The sequence below is a fragment of the Triticum aestivum genome, chromosome 3B (genome assembly GCF_018294505.1).
Source record: "Triticum aestivum cultivar Chinese Spring chromosome 3B, IWGSC CS RefSeq v2.1, whole genome shotgun sequence".
Lineage (NCBI taxonomy): Eukaryota > Viridiplantae > Streptophyta > Magnoliopsida > Poales > Poaceae > Triticum > Triticum aestivum.
The window spans coordinates 627,790,844-627,810,029 of NC_057801.1; the positions used below are offsets into that span (position 1 = coordinate 627,790,844).

Consider the following 19,186-nt stretch of genomic DNA (forward strand, 5'->3'; position numbering starts at 1 on the left):
TTTTTAGAACAATTTGTGTTTTCTGTATAATTAATTCAAAATTCTCCGATCTTTGTGTGAGGCCCTGTGGTCGTGTTGTTGACAATGATGGTTGATGCAAAAGACAATATATATATTGCTAGGGGTTTGGGGAGGGGGTGTCAAGACTATAAATTATTCCTCTCTTCCTCCCTACAAGAACATTTTCTTCACAAAATTTCCCTAGGTTGTGGGATGGAGAAGGAAGGGCGTTGTGGCCCTTGCTGACATACACTTAGCTCCAGTGGTGTGTTTAACCAATATGAATGACCTCTAGCAATAATATTTGTGACCCATTAGTTGCAACATGTAATAATTAATGTGTTTGGTTGGCCCTATGTTCTTGTTTTCCCACTGAGTAGAAACATTTCAGTCAAAATAGCTATTGCATCTGTTTTGTTTTGCGTTTGAGTGAATCATGTTTTATAATGAAGGTAGTGAGCCATGGCCATGGGGGCTGATGACAAGGAGTAGTTCAAGAGAGGGCCTGTTTGGCGCCTTCAGTGCCAATTAAATAGCGCCCGCAGCTAACCTCATGGGCCGCAGCCCATTGCTTGCGCACACGAGTTGTTCGTTTGTTTTCCATTCGCTTGTTTTTTTCCTCTGTTTGTTTCTGCTGCTGTGTTGGTCAATGAAAAAAATGTTTTAATTTTTTTTGCGGATTTTAATTTTTTCCAAGAGTTTAAAAATGTTTGTGAATTTGAAAAATATGAATTTACAAAATGTTCATGAATGCCAAAAAATGACGTGAATTTGCCAAAAAAAGGTAAAATAGAAACGAAAAAGCAAAAAAAAAACAAGAATGACAAAAGCAGGCTGAAAGATAGAAGTAAAAAATACAAAATAAAACCGGTCTAGAAAACCAAAAAGGCAACCCACCTACTACAGTGCGCCAACCACGGCTACAGCACTATCAGGCGCATAAGGATTTGCCAGTGGTCCAATAGTAGTCTGTGGCTGGGCCGATGGTGAGAATGTGGTGGACCGTTCTGCATGACATAGCTAGGCAGCCAAGATTTCTACTGGAGCTAGCTGTCTGTGCCATATGGGCCGGCCATGGCTGGCCACAGGCACTAACCTTTTTGAAACAGAGGTAAAAGATTTGCCTCATTCATTAATTAAGAAAGAGAGTTTTGAGTACATGAGAACCGGCTTTACAACATAGCCCATCAACAAGAGGTGCAAACGAATTACTCTCGCGGCATGATGATGCTCAGATGTCTAGCCCCTGCGGTGACCCACGTCCTGGCCTCCTCCTGGATGAGTTTTAGAATGTAGTGTGGCGGCGTCGATTTCTTCTGGAAGACTCTAGCGTTTCTCTCATTTCAGATGACCCAACATACAAGCATGGTGAGTGAGGCCATGGCCTTCCTGTTTGTTGTATTTGGTTTGGACATGCTTGTCCACCAACACTTGATGTTGCGTTCCGTCCCCCATCTATTCATCTCCAGCGCCCCAAGTCCAAGCCATGCTTTGACCATTCTCCAAATACGCAGGGTAAACCGGCATTTAAAGAAGAGGTGACCGGATGTCTCGTTGGCCCTCCTGCAAAGGGCGCATAGGCCACAATTCTCCCAACCCCTCTTCTGCAGCCTATCCGCAGTCCATATCCTGTTTTGGATGGCCAACCATGAGAAGAACTTGACCTTGGGAGGCGCCCAAACCTTCCAGATGGTCTTGTTCATGACTGTAGAGGTGGAGCCCAAGAATTGTGCCCTATAAGCAGAGCCTGCCGAGTATTCTCCATTTGCCTCAAATTTCCAAGTGATGTCGTCGTCAACGTCCATTTGTAATTGTATGCCTAGGAGCCGCACCCAGAGATCAACAAACTGGACAATGTGCCCCACCGTGAGGTCGGTAAAAGGGTTAATCTTGTGCACCCAAGCCTTGTCGCGCATGGCCTCCCTCACGCACCATTTTTTTCGCTTGCATGCCGCAAAAATGAGTGGGGCAATATCCTTTGGCCTTTTCCCTCCTAACCATGGCGCTTCCCAGAAAGGTGTCTTCCCTCCATTGCCCAAGGTGATGACCGTGGATGCGTAGAAAAGGTTCATATCCACCTCGGAGCATGGGATGCCCAGGCCAACCCACAACTTAGACGGGTTCTTCCATGCCATCCAGGGCCATCTCAGTCTGAGAGCTCTCGCAAATTTCCCTAAGTGGAGTATGCCAAGCCCACCGAGCTATGTAGGGCGGCAGACTGTCTCCCAATTGACCTTGCATTTTGCTCTTGTAGCTGTGTCGCTAGCTGACCACAAAAATGCCCGCTCAATCTTATTGATGCTTTTCAGCACACCAGGGGGGACTGTGAGCGGGGTGATGTGGTAGACGACTTGTGAGGTGAGGACCGATTTCACCAAGGCCGCCCGCCCAATCGTGGTAATGTTTCGCCCCTGCCAGGGGGGCAACCTCGCCGCAACCTTATCCTCAAGGAGTTGAAAGTCAACCCTTTTGAGCTGTCAGATCGAAAGGGAAAGGCCCAGGTACTTCATCGGAAAGGATGTCCGCATAGCAGGAAGGCTGGCCAGAATGTCATCCAGGTTCATGTGACCACACCGAATAGCAACTACAGATGTACTACTGAGCACAGCGAAAGAGCAAGCCATCATATGTACTGTTCATCACAAATACTGTTTCATGTTACACCCAGATATACCAGCCAGCTGAACAGAACCGGACAGCCGACCGAATCACACTCACCCAAGCTCCAGACAAACCACAAACGAGCCCGGCCACGGCCACCCAAATAACATCATAGGACATATATGTTGCAATCTCGCAGATGATGAACCGACGACGGCCTCCACGGTCAAACCAAACTCGCTCACTCATGCCCCGATCCTCTTGCCGCTGGCGTGCGCGGTGCAGGAGATCACCTGGTAGCCGTCCTTCTTGCTCTTGGGTTTCCGCGGGATGCACCGGTCGTGCAGGTCCACCGCCTCCTCCGCCTTCTGCGCCCTGCCATCCACCATCACATATTCAGAATAAATAGTACAGTAAGTCGCAAGCAGTTATCATTTCGCATCGCCGTCTCTCGCACCCTCCATCATCACGACTCTCGTACAGCACAATCCGCGGCGGAGTACTTGGCACAAAGATCGGCTTCTTTGTACAAGAGCGCCGCATGTATGGCTCAAGGGCTCCCTCCCCTGGGCCACACCCCGGTTGAGCCGGAGGAGTTCAATGCCTGACAGAGGCGCTTACTTGAACAGTACTCATTACAAGCTCACGTTGTAGATTGTACCAACTTACTACTCCTGCTTAAAGCAGCAGTAGTAGTCCTAATAATGTATTGATGGCTTCACGTCTTACTCGGTCCCTCGGATTATTACCAGTGCTACTACGTACTTACTACTGCGCAGTGACCGGGTGCTACTACGTACTATGCACTTGTACCGGAGTCACGGGCTCATGTCTCTGAACCAAGTGTAAATCCAAAACTTAATTAAGTTCAGCAATGGCTCGTGTCTCACGCCAAGAACACTTCCAAGATTTGGTGCTGGCTCGCGAGCCAGCACGGGCCCGTGCCAGCCGAGAATTCAAGGCGCGTCCCTGACATTCTGGATCGACCGATCCGTTCTGTTTGTGACTTGTGAGCGATAGCTCCGTGAGACCTATTCCTATTTATGAATGTAACCACCGATCAAGTACCCCGAGTGGAATTTTCGCAGTGCCTTTAACTAACTGCCACTACGGCAGGACGAATCAATGAAACAGTGCCCGACTGACCGCCATTAACGACGGCCAAAAAGCTTTGGAATGACAAGCTGCTGGTAGTCACTAACTAGAACCGAATAGTGGTGGTGCCGGTTTAATTTGTTGGGTGCGTGCTTATCGGCATTGATGGTCGGCAAGGAGTGTGGTGTTATACCTGTCGGCGTTGTAGGAAGACGACCGCCGGAGGACGGCCAGGTCCTGGCACGGGTCGGCGGCCGAGCACTGCGTCTCCACCAGGCTCCCGCTGAAGTACTCCTTGTCCTCGACCACCTTCTGCCGGTAGACGGCCGTCTCGGCTGCCGCGACGGCCGCGTGCGCCGGCGGGCGCGGCGGGCGTGGGCGGTAGTGCACCCCGCGCGGCATCACCGGTGTGGCCAGCCCGCCCTTCACCGACACGGACCCGCACGAGATGAGCTGCATCAGCACGGACGACGCCCGGGCCCTGCTCCCGCCGCCGGGGACGGTCGCCAGGACGCGGCCGTCCGCCTTGATCAGCGCCTCGAGCGTCTCGGGGCTCGTGGACGCCGTCGGCGGCGACGTCTCCTCGCGGCTCAGCTCCTCCTGGGCGCGCCTCTGGTGACCGCGGCTCCGCCCACGGTGCCCGTCCTCGGTCTGCGTCGCCGCGTCCGCTGCCGCCGCGGCGCGGTCCTCGGCCTTGTACACCCTGTACTCGCCGAGCTCACCTGTGCCGCACGCGCCGGCGACGCCCTTCCTCTGGGCGTGCTCCCAGCCTGACGAGGAGGACGTGGTCGTGTCCTGGGAGCCGGAGGAGCAGGACGACGCCGCGGCCGCGTCGAGCAGCGGGAGGTGGATCGCCGGCGGGTGCAGCCGCTCGGTGCCCTTGAGCACGTACTCCCGCCCGCCCACCGGGTGCACGTAGTCGTCATCCGCCAGGTCGTGCCACACGAACCCGTTCCGGTAGCTCCTGCGCAGTGCAACAACACCGCAAATCAGCAAACAATGGCAGAATGCATGACAGAGCGCCAGAGCCTCCATGCCCTTCTTGCGCATCGCCGATGAACTAATCAAAATTTAAGCCGAACTGCAAACCTCTTGGAGGCCCATGAGTACATGCGCGCCATCCCCTTGCCTCGCAGTGCGTCGAGCCGATCGATCACATCTACAGTACATACATACATACAGCAAGCAACAATAGCACATGACGCTCAGTGTAGTGCAGAACGAAACAAGAAAGACGCACGCGCCATGAGCAGACGGTACGCGGCCGGCGTACCTCGGAGGTAGAGGCCGTCGGGGGACGAGAGGGCGACCTCCATGAAGTGCGGGTGCTCGAGCTGCCCGTTCCTGGACAGGTAGTACACGACGGCGACCCTGGCCGGTCCCGGCCTTGGGCGCGGCGGCCTGGGCACCGCCGCCATGTCGGGGCTCCGCTGCCCCTGCTGCTCGCGCCAATGCGTCCTCGGCTGCTGCTCCCCTCGCGCCCTGCCACCCCCACCGCCAGCGCCACCCCCCGCCACCACCACCGCCATCTATATATCTCCAAGCTCGAGGCTCTATCGCCGTGCTTGGATAATGGATATGCTGCAATCTCGTATCCGGGGACGCTATAACAAGCAGCAGGCGGGGCACGTACGTACGTGGTCAGCAGAGCACAGCAGCGGCGGCAGCTAGCGCTTAAAGCTCCCGAGCGCGACACAAGGGAAGGTGCAAAAGGAGGCCGCAGCGACGCAGTGATCAGGCATTCAAACCCCCCGCAGGACCATCGAGCAGCTGTAAGCTTTGGCCTCTGGCTAGCGGCGCAGAAGCTGCAGAGCGGTTTGGTGCAGCAGCAGCAGCAGTGAGAGTGAGGTTAAGGTGACGGTGACCGGGTTGGATTGAGCAAGGAGGGGACGAAAGCATGGGTCTGGTTGTTTGTTTCTCCTCAGGGTCAACAATGACCAGAGGAGGGGAGGGGTCTTGTTTCCACTTTGTATGGAGGATTGTCCTGTTGGCGGTACCGGGGGTTAATTAGTGGCACTGTTGACTAATGCAGTGGGGATTTGCGGTTCGGAGGTGACTTTGAGGGCGGGTGTTAATGTGGGGAAGGGGACTGGTTTCTGGAGCGTGGCGAAATGGCAGCTGCTTTGGCGCTGCAAACCGGTTGTTTTAAGCGCAAGGGTTTGACTATCGAGGCCCGGCACCGCACGTATGGGCACGGCGACACCGGCCATGCTCGGCGGGCCCCAAGTGTCAGTCAGTCGGTGGAAGCACGCTGTGCAAAGCGTAGTGTAAGGCTTGATTATAGATTAGCGTCACTTCATGTCTGATGGTGCCCCCCGACAACGGATTAATAAGCTGGGCATGTGCGCGTGAAGCCGGCCTTGGAGCACGGGTGTACTATGATGGTATGACTGTACACTACAGTTGCCGTTGATGATGCTACTGGTAAAATCTGATTTGTTTGTTGAACGCAAAACAATAAAACTTTCTGATTTGTTTTTTTGGCAAATTGCTAGTAAAAATATTTGGAAGCATTTGCGTGCGTGGGAAGGCTGCGATCCCTGTCCTGTCCTCCCTCCCGAGTCTCGCTGCCTGCGTTCCACGCGGGAGAAGCGGACGAGTATACTAATCCGAGCCATGTGAGAGGGGCCCTGGCCATCGGGCATCCTTAAACAATGAGATCTCTTAGACTAGCCACTGTGGGAGTAACTTCGGTAATAATATCGAGTCCAACTCAGCAAATTTGTTTATGTGGCAACGAGTTAATGATGAGAGATATAGTACTAGTAACTTAGCTAATTACTGTAACATCACATGTCCCAATGCAACATGAGTCTATAACCTAATAAATGAAGCTTTGCATGTTATCACACTCATGTTATTACCCACTATTGAGGTAGTAATATAGTCTAGGGATATGTGTATGTTACTAGTGTATGTTACTCTCCATTGTGGCTAGTCTTAAACAATCCCATGGCCCGATATGAGTGGGTGCATCATTCTAAAGCCGGTTGTAATGGGGAGTATCATATACTAGTATCATGCATATGATACTAGTGTATGATACTACCTCCCTAATGCATAGTACTCCCTCCATTCCCTTATACAAGGCCACTATGAAAAATAAAATTTGCATCTATATAAGGCCACTAACAGTAATCGAGGCAAAAATTAATGATGTTTCTCGTACTATCAACTTGTTTAATACTTGTATGCATGTAGCCATAATGACATTGTGCTACTTCCTTCCCATGCCTTCTTTGCATGCATGCGGGGGTATTAATGAACCCGGTTAACGAAAAGAATAATTGACTTATAAAGCAGTCATTAAATTTTACATTGGTACATGTAATTTGAGTTTGTAGCCTTGTATAAGGGAATGAAGAGAGTATCATATATTAGTATCATGTAGTACTTTATTTATTGACATGCATAACACAAAGTAGCATATCATTTAATATGATACGGTATCATGATATGATACTACACCTTTTTTTTATTTAATGCTATGACACCTCATCAAAATTGTTTAGTTGGTATGCATGATACTAGTTATGATACTACCATTACGATCAGCCTAACCAGGGCCATTTAGCACTAGGCCCCACTTGCCACGAGTCAGCGGGGCCAGAGGCAACGGTGGTCAGGCAACGTAGTCAGTGGCAGTGGCTGATCTTGGCCATAGTTTAGGAGGACGTTTACGAGGGGGGCAACCGGGCAGGGCCAGCGACTACGAGGTGGCGCGGCGCGGACAGCGAGACTGCACGGCGGGCGAGCGAAGCCGGTGCTTTACCGGAGCCGAGAGAGACGGAGGGAGGGGGCGAGGCTGCGTTTGACTCACGGAGACGGACGGGACGGTGCGGTGCGACGCCGGGCGTCGAGATCCGCGCCGGCAGTCCCACTCGCGTCGCGCGCCGATCGATCCAGCCCTCCGTTTGTTTTCTCCTTTTCACGGCCTGTCGTCCTCTCGCTCTTTATCGCGCCTCGGTAATACAGACGCGTAGTAGTAGTACTGATTACTAGCTGATGTGGTACCTGACACCGATGATCAGACCGACGAATGCCTACTGATTGCTCCGTGACCATGCGCGCCTGCCGCAATCGATCGATTTCTCATTTTAACGCGGTCGGGGCATCGGAATTCGTACGCATTTTCGTGTGCCTTTCTCTTCTTCGTGGCGGGAGCAGAAACACATGAGCGCGCGCCGCGCGGCATGCGATTTGGAGCCCCTTCGACGACGACGTCGGCCCTCCTCCACCTCTCGCCGCACGGGTGCCCGTGAAGGAAACACCGGCGTTTTTGGCGTCGTTTAAGCAACTCCAACGCGGCGACCCAAACATACGCCGATTTTGTTCATATTTTGCCCGTTTGAATCGGCTCAGCGGACATCAACATCCGACGTCCGCTTTCACGTTTGGGTCGGCACATGCACCCAACGTTGACCCGACCCATTTTAACGGCGCAATTTTTTTTAGAATAGAAACATTTTGAAAATAAAAACAAACATTAGATGGTGCCCTGCCTTAAAGCTACCAAAGCCGGCGGCGATGCTATGTGGTTATGGAACTGAAACCATGGCGTTTTTTCAGATGCCTGATAATGTTTGTAGGGAGGATCTCTCACAGCAGGACTCACGGATAACTTTGGTTTCAATTTCTGGTGGTTCACTTTCTGCCAATACTGTGGAGGTGGAGGTGGCTATGATTGCTCAGGTTTAGCATGAGTGGAATTGGGAGGCGGTGCCACATGGTGTGGATGCATTTCTGATGTCGTTTCCTAGTGAGGAGGTTTTGCAGAGGGTGACCGGTTTTGCAGTTTTCCTCAAGTCTCACAATGTCACCATCGAGTTCAAGCCTTGGAAGTCAGACGAGATACCACATCGTTTCGAGCTTATTCCTATTTGGGTACATGTGCACGGTGTGCCTCACGCTCTTCGTCATTTCTTGGGTCTTTGGGCGGTCGGCTCGGTTATTGGAGCTACTCTGGATGTCGATCTTCTATGTTTGCGTCGCAGAGGAATTGTTCGTATTTAGGTAGCGGTGCTGAACCTAGATGCTTTCAAGAGAAGCACAATTGATTCTCTTTCTTCTGACATAGTCGTTCAGAGGAAGGGTTATGAGTTCCGGTACAGCCAGGAAAAAGAGGACTTTCGTGTTGATGCTGATTTTGTGCCTCGAGTATGGGAGCATGGGGATGATTCAGGAGGCGATAAGGGACATGAGAGGGATGACACAGTGGGGGGCAATGATACCAGTAAAAGGCCCAAACCCACTTCTTCATCATCCAACAACACCTCGGCCCCTCCTACCTCGGGCGGAGTGGTACCCATGCAGATGGCCATTGCCGTCACACCGCCGAACCCTCATCGAGGCTTACATCTACTTCTTCGTCACTCATGGGGTCTTCTTCGTCGGTGCCGGCTACTTCGTGTAACATTGCTTCTCCGACGACGCTGGCGCCCCGGTCCTCGACGCCGCCATCACCGACTCACTGGTCGGCGCCGCCGCACCTCGACGACGGGGGTCACATGCGTCCCATACTGGAGGAGATGGCAACCGCGGTGGTGAATGCGAGCACTCCATCGCCACCACCATCGCCTACATCTGTCTCTCCGACTCGACGGGGAGTGATCTTCTCCCCGTCCATTCGTGCTAGCCAAGAGTCTGCCAGGGCGGAACTCCGCGCGTTATCATCTACACCTCCATCACCAGGGGGCGTCGGCTACCGATCCCGAGGAGGCTGAGGAGCAGCCCCTGCGATCTTCTTCTTCACCACCACAACAGTCTACTCCGCCTCTCGGAGTCGTCACAGGCTCAGCGGCCGATATTACTCCTTCGCTGCTGAGGCACAGCGGGCGTCATTACGTCAGGACTTACGGTTCAGCAGCCACCGACGAGGACTCTATGGTGAAGGCCATGCGTAGGACGGCTGCGCGCAACCTTGACTTCGAAGGTACACCCTCTCGCAATTCTTTTATGTCTTTTGATAAATCCAAAGTATCTTCAAATATCACTAGACTTGGAGTGTCACTAGGACGTAATGAGAAAGAGATAGACTTTTCGGTTAGGGCCCTTAAACAAGTGGAGTTCGACCGGCTTACGGTTGCTCCTAGGTTGTCGAGCTTTGTTGACCCTCTCGTGTCAGATGAGGAGGATGAGGATGCTGATGCCAATCATCAAGGCAAGCTTCTCTCTCATTTGGTTAAAGACACGACTGAAGTAGACCTTGACGATACTGTACGCGACACTACGCTCTATGAGCTTGTCGCGTCGGTGTGTAAGAATAAGTCTAACTCAGGAAAGAAAAGAGGGCGCTCTTCTAAGAAGGCAAAGGTCTCTAAACAAAAAATTGGTTCAGCATGAGAGGCATGTTTTGGAATAGCAGAGGTCTAGGTGACTTGGCTAAACACAAACACATTGCCGATTGTGTAAAGGATCATGCGTTGGACTTCGTGGCTATCACTGAGGCGGGCAAACGTGACTTTCCAACATGTGATCTGGACCACTTCTCATGTGGTTTGGACTACGAATGGCACGTCTTACCGCCGACCGGGAGGTCTGGTGGAATATTGCTAGGTATTAACTCTACGTACTTGCAACTATTGTCCACGTCAAAGGGGGAGTATCATATCAAATTCCACCTTCGAAATAAGTCTGACAATTTCCTTTGGAGCCTCGTAGCCGTATATGGTGCCGCTCAAGAGGAGTTTAAGTCTGCATTTCTAAAAGAACTTGTTAATACCTGTCGAGACAATCCCCACCCCATGTTAATCGGGGGGGGGGGGGGGATTTAATATCCTTCGATATCAGCAGGAAAAAAACAATGACCGGTTTGATACAAGGTGGCCTTTCCTCTTTAATGCTGTTATTGACAGTCTGGATCTAAGGGAGATCACGATGTCTGGTCGTCAGTATACCTGGGCTAACAACCGATCGGTGCCAACCTTTGAAAAACTTGATCGGGTGCTAGTTACCAACGACTGAGATTATAAATATCCCCTAGCCTCGGTTCGGGCATTAGAAAGAATTGAGGCCTTATTGGATCACGCTCCATTGCTCACCGATTTTGGACAACCAATCCCAAGCTCTGACCGTCACCAATTTAAATTTGAATTGGGATAGCTCACTAGAGAGGGATTTCATGCACTACAAAAAAACACTTCCGTGATGATACGTGTTTGTCATAGTAGGTCACTTTTTTGTCATGCATGTACATCCATGATGATTTTATGACAGAATCAAGATAGTCATACCTGTGCTGTCGTAGAAGTGTTCCATGACATTACCAAAATTATCATCACGGAAGTGTCCACTTCCATGACGATAAATCGCGCGTCACAGAAGTGCTTTCGTCAAGGGTGACCGACACCTGGCATTCACCGTAACGGAACGCCGTTAAGCTATCGGGTCGGGTTTTGGATCCGATAACCCGTTAACAGCCCCGACCAATGGGGATTTTCCACGTGTAAAATCATCATTGGCTGGAGGAGACACATGTCAGGTCCGCGTTGGCACATGTGTCACTCATCCAATGGGCGAGACGCGCCTATGATATGTTGACACATGGACCGACCCAACAAGTTTAAATGGGCCGGCCCAACTAAAGGCCCACAATATTTTGCGGACCATAATGGGTCGGCCCAACTAAAGGCCCACGAGATTTTGCGGACCATAATGGGCTGGCCCAGCTAAAGGCCCACAAGATTTTGTGGGCCATAATGGGCCGGCCCAGGTAAAGGCCCACAAAATTTTTGTGTGCCATAATGGGCCGGCCCAGGTAAAGGCCCACAAGATTCTTGCCGATCATAATGGGCCGGCCCTGCTAAAGGCCCATGAGATTTCACCAACATTAATGGGCCGACCCAGTTGTAGCCCACAAGATTTTGAGGACCGAAGTAGGTCGGCCCATTAACTGGCTGCCATGTTTCGGGCCAAATGCCGGCCCATATTTGATCCGGTCCATTAATGGCCTGCCACGTTCTGGGCCTAATAATGGCCCATATGAGATCCGACCCGTTAAAAGCCTACCATGTTCTGGGCCAAATTACGGCCCAGATCAGGTCTGACCCTTTAAGAGGCTTTGGCCTAAATTACGGCCCATATCAGGTTCGGCCTATCAACTGGACGCTATGATTTTGGGCCCACTTGCTAAAGGCCCATTTATTAATTCGGCTTGATATTAGTTTCGGCCTGTTAAGGGTCCGTCTAACATTTCGGTCCTATATTAATTTCAGCCTGTTAAAAGCCCGTCATATAGTTGGGCCTAACTACGTCCCGGTTTGCATTCGGCCTGCTCGCAGCCGATATCTATTGGGCCAAACAAGGACCGAGACAATTTTGGCCTGTTAAAAGCCCATGATTTGATTCGCACAATCATGGGCAGGGGTCCATTTCGAGCTGCTGCCAGCCCGTGAGCTGTTCGGTATGTTTCAGGCCCAACCTACTTCTCAGCCTCTTAAAAACTCATTGAGTTTTCTTGCGAAAAGAGGGTCGGGGGTTACTCGACCTATTAAAGGCCCTTATCTACTAGTGGGCCAGTTTGCCGTTTAACGGACCAAGATGACGGGGCCCATGATGCGGATCATACATCGTGATTGCATGACGGCCCGATTATGTACCGTAATTTTACGGTTTGGTCGGTTTACTGTGAAGACAATATATATATACAGTAAAATAACTGCAGCATCGTGAATAAGAAAAAACCTAGACTATACAATAAAGAAATTACGACATATTACATCCACTGGGCATCAAAGTTTGCCACTAAGATAATAAAGCACAAGCATACAACAGATTACATACACTGGCATCAAAGATCGCCACCAGTGCAAATAAACACGCCGACAAAATAATATACAAAACCGACAGCACTTCAATAGAGTTCAAGAAAGGTTAGCCCTGCCGGGGAGCTGCAGCGCAAGCAGCTGAGCAAGATGATGAGACCGCGCTTGTTCACCACTTATATCTTCCTCACTCTGAAAGATAAACAAGCAGACATATGACATGTTTTGCACATAAAAGTATCAGTCCTGACAATTCATCACATTTCTTACTGATGAATAAAGTGACACAGTTTAAAATTGCATTAACACAATATGGTATTGTTTAGGTCAAGACATGGCAGGAAATGACATTGTGAAGGAGTTGGCAGCTTCACGACACCACTGGATTACAGATCAAGAACTCATAAGTACCAAGGTTAGTGTGCTGTCAATTTATCCCATTTCAGAATGGCAAATAAAGAGACGGTTTAAATAATAGTAGAATGATATGACATTGTTCATAGTTAAGACATTGCAGAATATGACATTGTGCTATAGTGGGTAGGTTCACCACACTACTAGATTACGGATGAAGAATAGAAGCATACATGCAGTGCAAAAGAAGATCACTTGCTATGTATAGTTTAATTTACATGGTATGAAGAAGGAACTTGGTTGTACAACTGAAAACTTAAATTGAGAAGGACAAACTTTTGTTTATGAACTACATAATAAACTTTAAACATGCAATTTGATGCAAACACCAAAAATAAACAGCTGTTGCAGTCATGCCTAACCAAATATACACAACAAAGTTTGAAGACTTGAGAAGGACAAACTTACATTACTGGTGAAGACAGGCTCTATAAAGCCCTTGTCCATGTTGATGGGGGGGGGGGGCAATTCAAGAAGTTTACCACAGAATCTTCTTCATAAACATTGCCTTTATTTTACATTTTGTTAAGAGTAAATATAGATGTAATAATATACAAAAAAATGGAGAATATTTAAGATAAGATGAAGAGTGATGGTACATAACCAAGTAGCTATAAATGTATGTGCAGTGATACAGACAAAAGACACAGCCAAGAGCAATGCACAACTAAACTTCTTTAGTACCAACCTTATGGTAAGAGTAAATATAGATATGATGTGTAGAAAATGGAGGGCAAAGAAAATAAGTTGCAGAACAATGCAGAGCTAAAAAAAATTCATTGGCATTGGATATATTCTACACTAATGTAACCATTCATACAGATCGGATAATTTGGAGTGAACAATTGATAAGCAAGCTATCATGCATACTGCTGTCACATAATGAACCAGGTATGTATGCAAGTACAGTGATATAGGACAACAGGTACTAACAAGAGCAAAGCAGCGGGCAACATATTTGTGATATCCTGTCGTTCTTTTCAAACCGGAATTCTTCTTCGAGCAGATTTCCTGCAAAAAAGATCCATAAGGCACATGCGGAAAAGTAGAAGTTCAAATTGTCATGTGATTTCATAGACAGTACCTCATCCTGGGAACAAGACCACTGCATAACAAGGTTTTCCCATTCAATGTCTTCTAAATTTAGCACAGGAGACTTCACCAGAAATTCGTTTATAGACTTGCCATCAAAGTGTGATTTCCTCAGGTAACACCGATACTGCTGCAATGCTTCCTTGAAAATCACAAGCAAGCTTTGCTCGTCATGACTATCCAGATTGACCCTCGCCTAGTTACAACAATGTAATGTAAATCATTGATGTGTTCAATTAGCAGAAAACAGGAAAATAATAACCATGAATAATAGCACTTACACGTAAGTTGGACAGGAAGATGTGAAAATGGTGTTTGTCTTCACTATAATCTTCCCATGATGGGAATATATGCACGTAGTCCCTAACAACATTGAAAGCGTTGTCTTTTAAACTTGGAATAAATGGAATGGGGTTCCAATCTGCAGGAATTGGCTGTCTCTGCAGTTGGGATAGGTCTATGGCCGGTGGACTTGCTATACTTTTTGCTGGAGTGGGAGTTTTCTATGGTACGGCTGGTGCTATGGCAAATGAAATCAGTATACCTTTTGCTGGAGTGCAGGTCCTGTGTGGTGGGGCTAGTGGTGTGGCCAGTGAAGTATGGGTAGAGTCTGCTGGAGTCGGTCCTACGTTTTTTGTCACTGGTTGTATAGCCAATATAAGTGGGGTGTTGTTCTATTTCTCCGGCACCACCATGTTTTTCAAGGACTTTGCTTGTGCTCCTTCAGGTTCGCCAATCACCCCCTTCCTTTTTGATGTCTGATGCACAAGAACAACATTTGAGTGGAAAAACATGGTATGATGACATATGGAATATGTATTGATAATGGATGGGCATGGCATCTCGAGTTATATGATGAGTAAACTAAGCAGATGGCGGTGCAACAAAGTAGAAGAAATGCAAGACAACATATGCAAGATACTCGCAATCAATAAAACCTTGCCAAATTAGAACAGTCACCTTGATGGGTGAACAGGACAGGTCATCTGCCTTTGACTCCTCGAGGTTAGAATAGTCATTAGGATGATATTCTGAACAAGATTCAATAGGTTGGGAGCGTATGAGTTTCATTGCATCCAGAATGGCACTCAATGCCTTGGTGCCAATTTTGTAAGTCATTGCAGTGTTTAGCTTCAAGAGTGGACTGCTGCTAGTGTGGCACAAAGCAGCTACATAGATCATAGTGTAGATATAACGGGGAAAACTCTAAGCATCAGAGTAAAATCAGCAAAGTGGAACTTGCTGGAATATATGTGCTAGTACTGCCAGTACGACTAGAAAGGCTTCAGATACCAGTTCTCTTCAACTGAAGGTGCGATACTGTTAATATCAGTGTAACTCTCAAAGGCGACACAGCTCCCCGCATTTCCTTGCTATTCTTATAGGATTCAAGTGGGCAGGTCACTACAAATCCTATCCCTATGTTTACAAAATCCTACGAATCAAAGAGGCCCAAAGTGTCCATCACAACCGACCCTATAGACCTCTACACTGCAAATGTCCCTACTCATCTTCAGTACAAGGAACATAGTGTACTACTATCATACTCCCTCCGTTCCAAAATATAGGTCTTGGTAGAGATTTCCACTATGGATCACATACAGATGTATCCAGATACATTTTAGAGTGTAGATTCACTCATTTTACTCCATATGTAGTCCATGGTGGAATCTATACAAAGACTTGTATTTAGGAACGGAGAGAGTGCATATTAAAGAAGAACGGAAGAGGAACATGGTAAAGAAGAGCAAGCAGATTTTGGATAATAAAATGTTGGTTGCGCAGTGCCCACACATGATGAACTAGAGCGCATTAAGAATGCAACTCCCAGCTGTCTCTCGATCATTTCAGGCGGTTGGATGAAGATCCTACGTACCCTAACCCTTCTTCTTCCTCGTCTCTGATTCTTTCCATACAGAACACCGCACGGGCCGCCGGCCGGACCACCGGCCACCACCGCCTGTGTTCCTCTGCCACCCCACCCCCCACCCGCGTCGAGTTTTCTTTGTTCGGCGAGGCCCCACAACCACCCGAGCCCCTTCGTTCGCACCGGCCAACTCTGGCGAGCTCTGTAAAATCGACTGACCCAATTTTGAAATTTAGTCTACTGTGATTTAACTAGTGTGCAATATAAAAGGGGAAAACCATAAGCATTGGGAGTGTAGTGTTGAGCGTGTCATGGCGGATCTGAAGGTGCAAACCGGACAAAGGCAACTTTGCAACCAAGACAATGAATCAGAGTAAAGCAGTGGCGATCTATTTTCTTGCTGTGATAAATAAGTTGAGCAGATACGAAAGAGTATCGCCTCTGGTGCGGCGCAGTGTATGCATCTGCTGAGAATTTGACGGTGCTGCGGTAGCGATGGCTGTCGGCGGTGTGGAAGCAGATCTAGGAGGGTAGACGGTGGCGAGAGGGCGCGGTGGACGAGACGGTCGTAGGAGCGGTGCCGACAAGGTGGACGGCGGCGGGGATGAAGCGAGAGGACGGGATGCAAGGATCCCGGTCCGAAGCCGTGGATGAGAGAGGTCGATCTCATGTAATGGACGACGGCGTCGGGGTATTAGCTCCGGCATGGTAGAGGAGGACGGAGGTGGATGGGGTGGCAGACGTCGGCGGACGGAGGAGGCTGGGGTGGAGAGGGTGTTTTGGCGCCCACGGAGTACGAATGGGGAAAAGAGAGGTAGAGAGGAAGGTGGGAACAATGTATTAAGGGCGCGCTTGTCTCAAATGCGAGGAAATTTACAAACTTAGCCCCCGTTTCAAATTTCCTACTACATCACATCAATATTAGTCGGTTGGTGATAGGACGGTGATCTCGCATACACCTTGCCGACGAGAGTTTGTTTTTGGCGCCCACCGTGTATGAATATGAATCGGGGAGGGAGTCAATTTCGGCTGAGGACACACTGTGTTTTGGTGCCTACCATGTATGAATCCGGGTGAGAGGCGGTTACGTCACGTTTGGGTGAAATTACAAACCTACCCCTATCAAAACCTATAGAAATCCAGCAGATAGGCTTTGCGTGGCAGGGATAGGCAGTAGTAATTTCCATCTCGCAGATTGTGGTTTCGGGCGGTTACTGCGACTTTCCCCGCTTCGTTCAATTTTTTTAGAGTGCACGTTTACCGTGCCAAATCAATTCGAATCCCGTTTGTATCCTATTTTTTTCGGGCGGGATCCATTTTCAATTGCAATTACATTCTATATACATCATTTTTTATATATACTTTCAAAAGCACAACACCATTTATACATAAATATGATTTACAAATGGCATGATCTCAGATTCATAAGGTTGTATCCATCAATTTGGATTTTCAAACATTTGAAACCACTTTATGTTGAAATCCAGTGTATGCATTCCTTGCTAACTGTCTCCGATTAATGTGTGTTTCATGCGGTTTTTTTTACTTCTCAAACATGTATAATGTGTTTCACACACGCAACATATAGTGTAATCCCATTTAGACATTAATTGCATATAAACCATGCATTGTTTGTAATTAAAGAATCTAAGGATCACCAATATTTATAAACTATATAACATTACACGTGTGCCCAAATTCAAATGAATATGCATGTTTGATACACCAATTTGTGTTATGATATTATCGATGCCGTGATCTCCAGTTTAAATATTTGAATCCCCTTTAATCCAGATATTCATCTCATATAGCTATCACTCATTCTTATATAGGACTATCTCTCTGGACCTATACGCGTTCATCGTCTCTCAGGTATCTCTCGTGCTACCTGTATGTCAACAATGATCTTTTATCTTCATAACACACTGACGGTACTCTCTCCCTCGACCTTCATCACTCTATCTCTCTCTAAGTATATCTCGCTCCCTGCTATGTGTCTCTAACTATGATTCTCCATGTGGAATCTCTTTCTCTCACACAAACACAAAACTTTGTCTCCCGGGGTCTCATTTCTCTCTACTATTCCCATGTGTGCCACTTGCACACCCCTCATACAGAGATGTCTTTCGCTACTTAGATATGAGAACCTACAACTCTTCCTCTTAAATATCTCTTTCTCACACACAAACACAAACTCTGTCTCCCAGGGTCTCATATTTCTCCATTGTTCTCTTGTTTGTCGCTCACACACACTCTCTCTCCCTAGAGATATCTTGCGTTCCCTCATATGTCTCTCTAGCTATCACTCTCGTTGTGAAATATCTTTCTCTCTCGCAGACACAAAACTCTGTCTCTCGAGATCTCATTTCTCTCTGATATCTGTTTGTATGTGACTCACATGCACCCTCTCTCTATCTCTCTCACACCCACACACATAACTCAGCCTTTTGATCCACTTGACTCCTATCTCTAATGCACACTAGCTAGCATCTTTATCTTTCTATTTATCTGTTTCTCCATCAACCTTCTTTCTCGCCCTCACTCTTGATTCCTATCACGCACACTACATATGTTTCTCTCTACATGTAGTCAAGTGCCCTCTCACACACATATATAACTTCACCGTCTGAACCACCCGACGGTCATCTCCAACACCCAAACTAGCGGATGTCCCTCTAGCTAGCATCTCCATCTCTTTATCTATCTGTAGTTTCTTTGTCAGCATTTTTTTCTCGCACGGAGTCTTGCTTCCTATCGCCCACACTATATATGTCTCTCCATACATATGCATTTATAGGTTGATCTCTTTTGCACAATCGTTGTGCCTCACTCCCTCTGCTCGCCATAGATGCATGCTCCAGCCCACGCCACTATCTCTTAAAGACAAAAACACATGCTCAATTGTCGGGCCTTCTTCCCTACATTCTCACATGCATGCATGTTGTCATACCGATCCGTCTCTCCCATGTCGTTGATCTTATGACTTATGTCTTCTTTCTTTTATCTCAATCATGCGCGCACGCACACACACACACACACATCCCACGTATACATGTATACCTCTCACACATGCACGTTCAAGGTCTCTATGCCTCCATACGTAGTTAATTACCTTCAATCCTAACGCCACATCGAATCGTTCTCCTCTTGTGTGCACATAACTTCCACCTGGATGGGTAAAACACACACTCACACTTAACAATCTCCTTCTAGCTACCCCCCTCCTCTCACTCTTCCCCTATATCCCCGAAACCAATAAGACCATCCCTTTGTTTAATTCCCGCCTACATGCACCATCGATATATAGTAGTCTTCCTTGGTGTCTCTTGAACAAACACATTCTCTCGACGTCGAC

At 48.2% G+C, this 19,186-nt stretch overlaps 1 protein-coding gene across 1 annotated transcript; it reads right to left on the reverse strand.

The window, feature by feature from the left end:
• Window positions 1-2,615: 2,615 nt before the first annotated feature.
• On the reverse strand, window positions 2,616-5,787 carry LOC123071353 (protein SOSEKI 4). Its single transcript, XM_044494894.1, has 4 exons — window positions 4,970-5,787; window positions 4,786-4,855; window positions 3,890-4,660; window positions 2,616-2,976 (listed from the first exon to the last, which is right to left on the reverse strand). Exons 1-4 carry the CDS (start codon window positions 5,223-5,225, stop codon window positions 2,847-2,849), a joined length of 1,227 nt encoding a protein of 408 aa, XP_044350829.1. The 5' UTR covers window positions 5,226-5,787; the 3' UTR covers window positions 2,616-2,846.
• Between the last annotated feature and the right edge of the window lie 13,399 nt (window positions 5,788-19,186).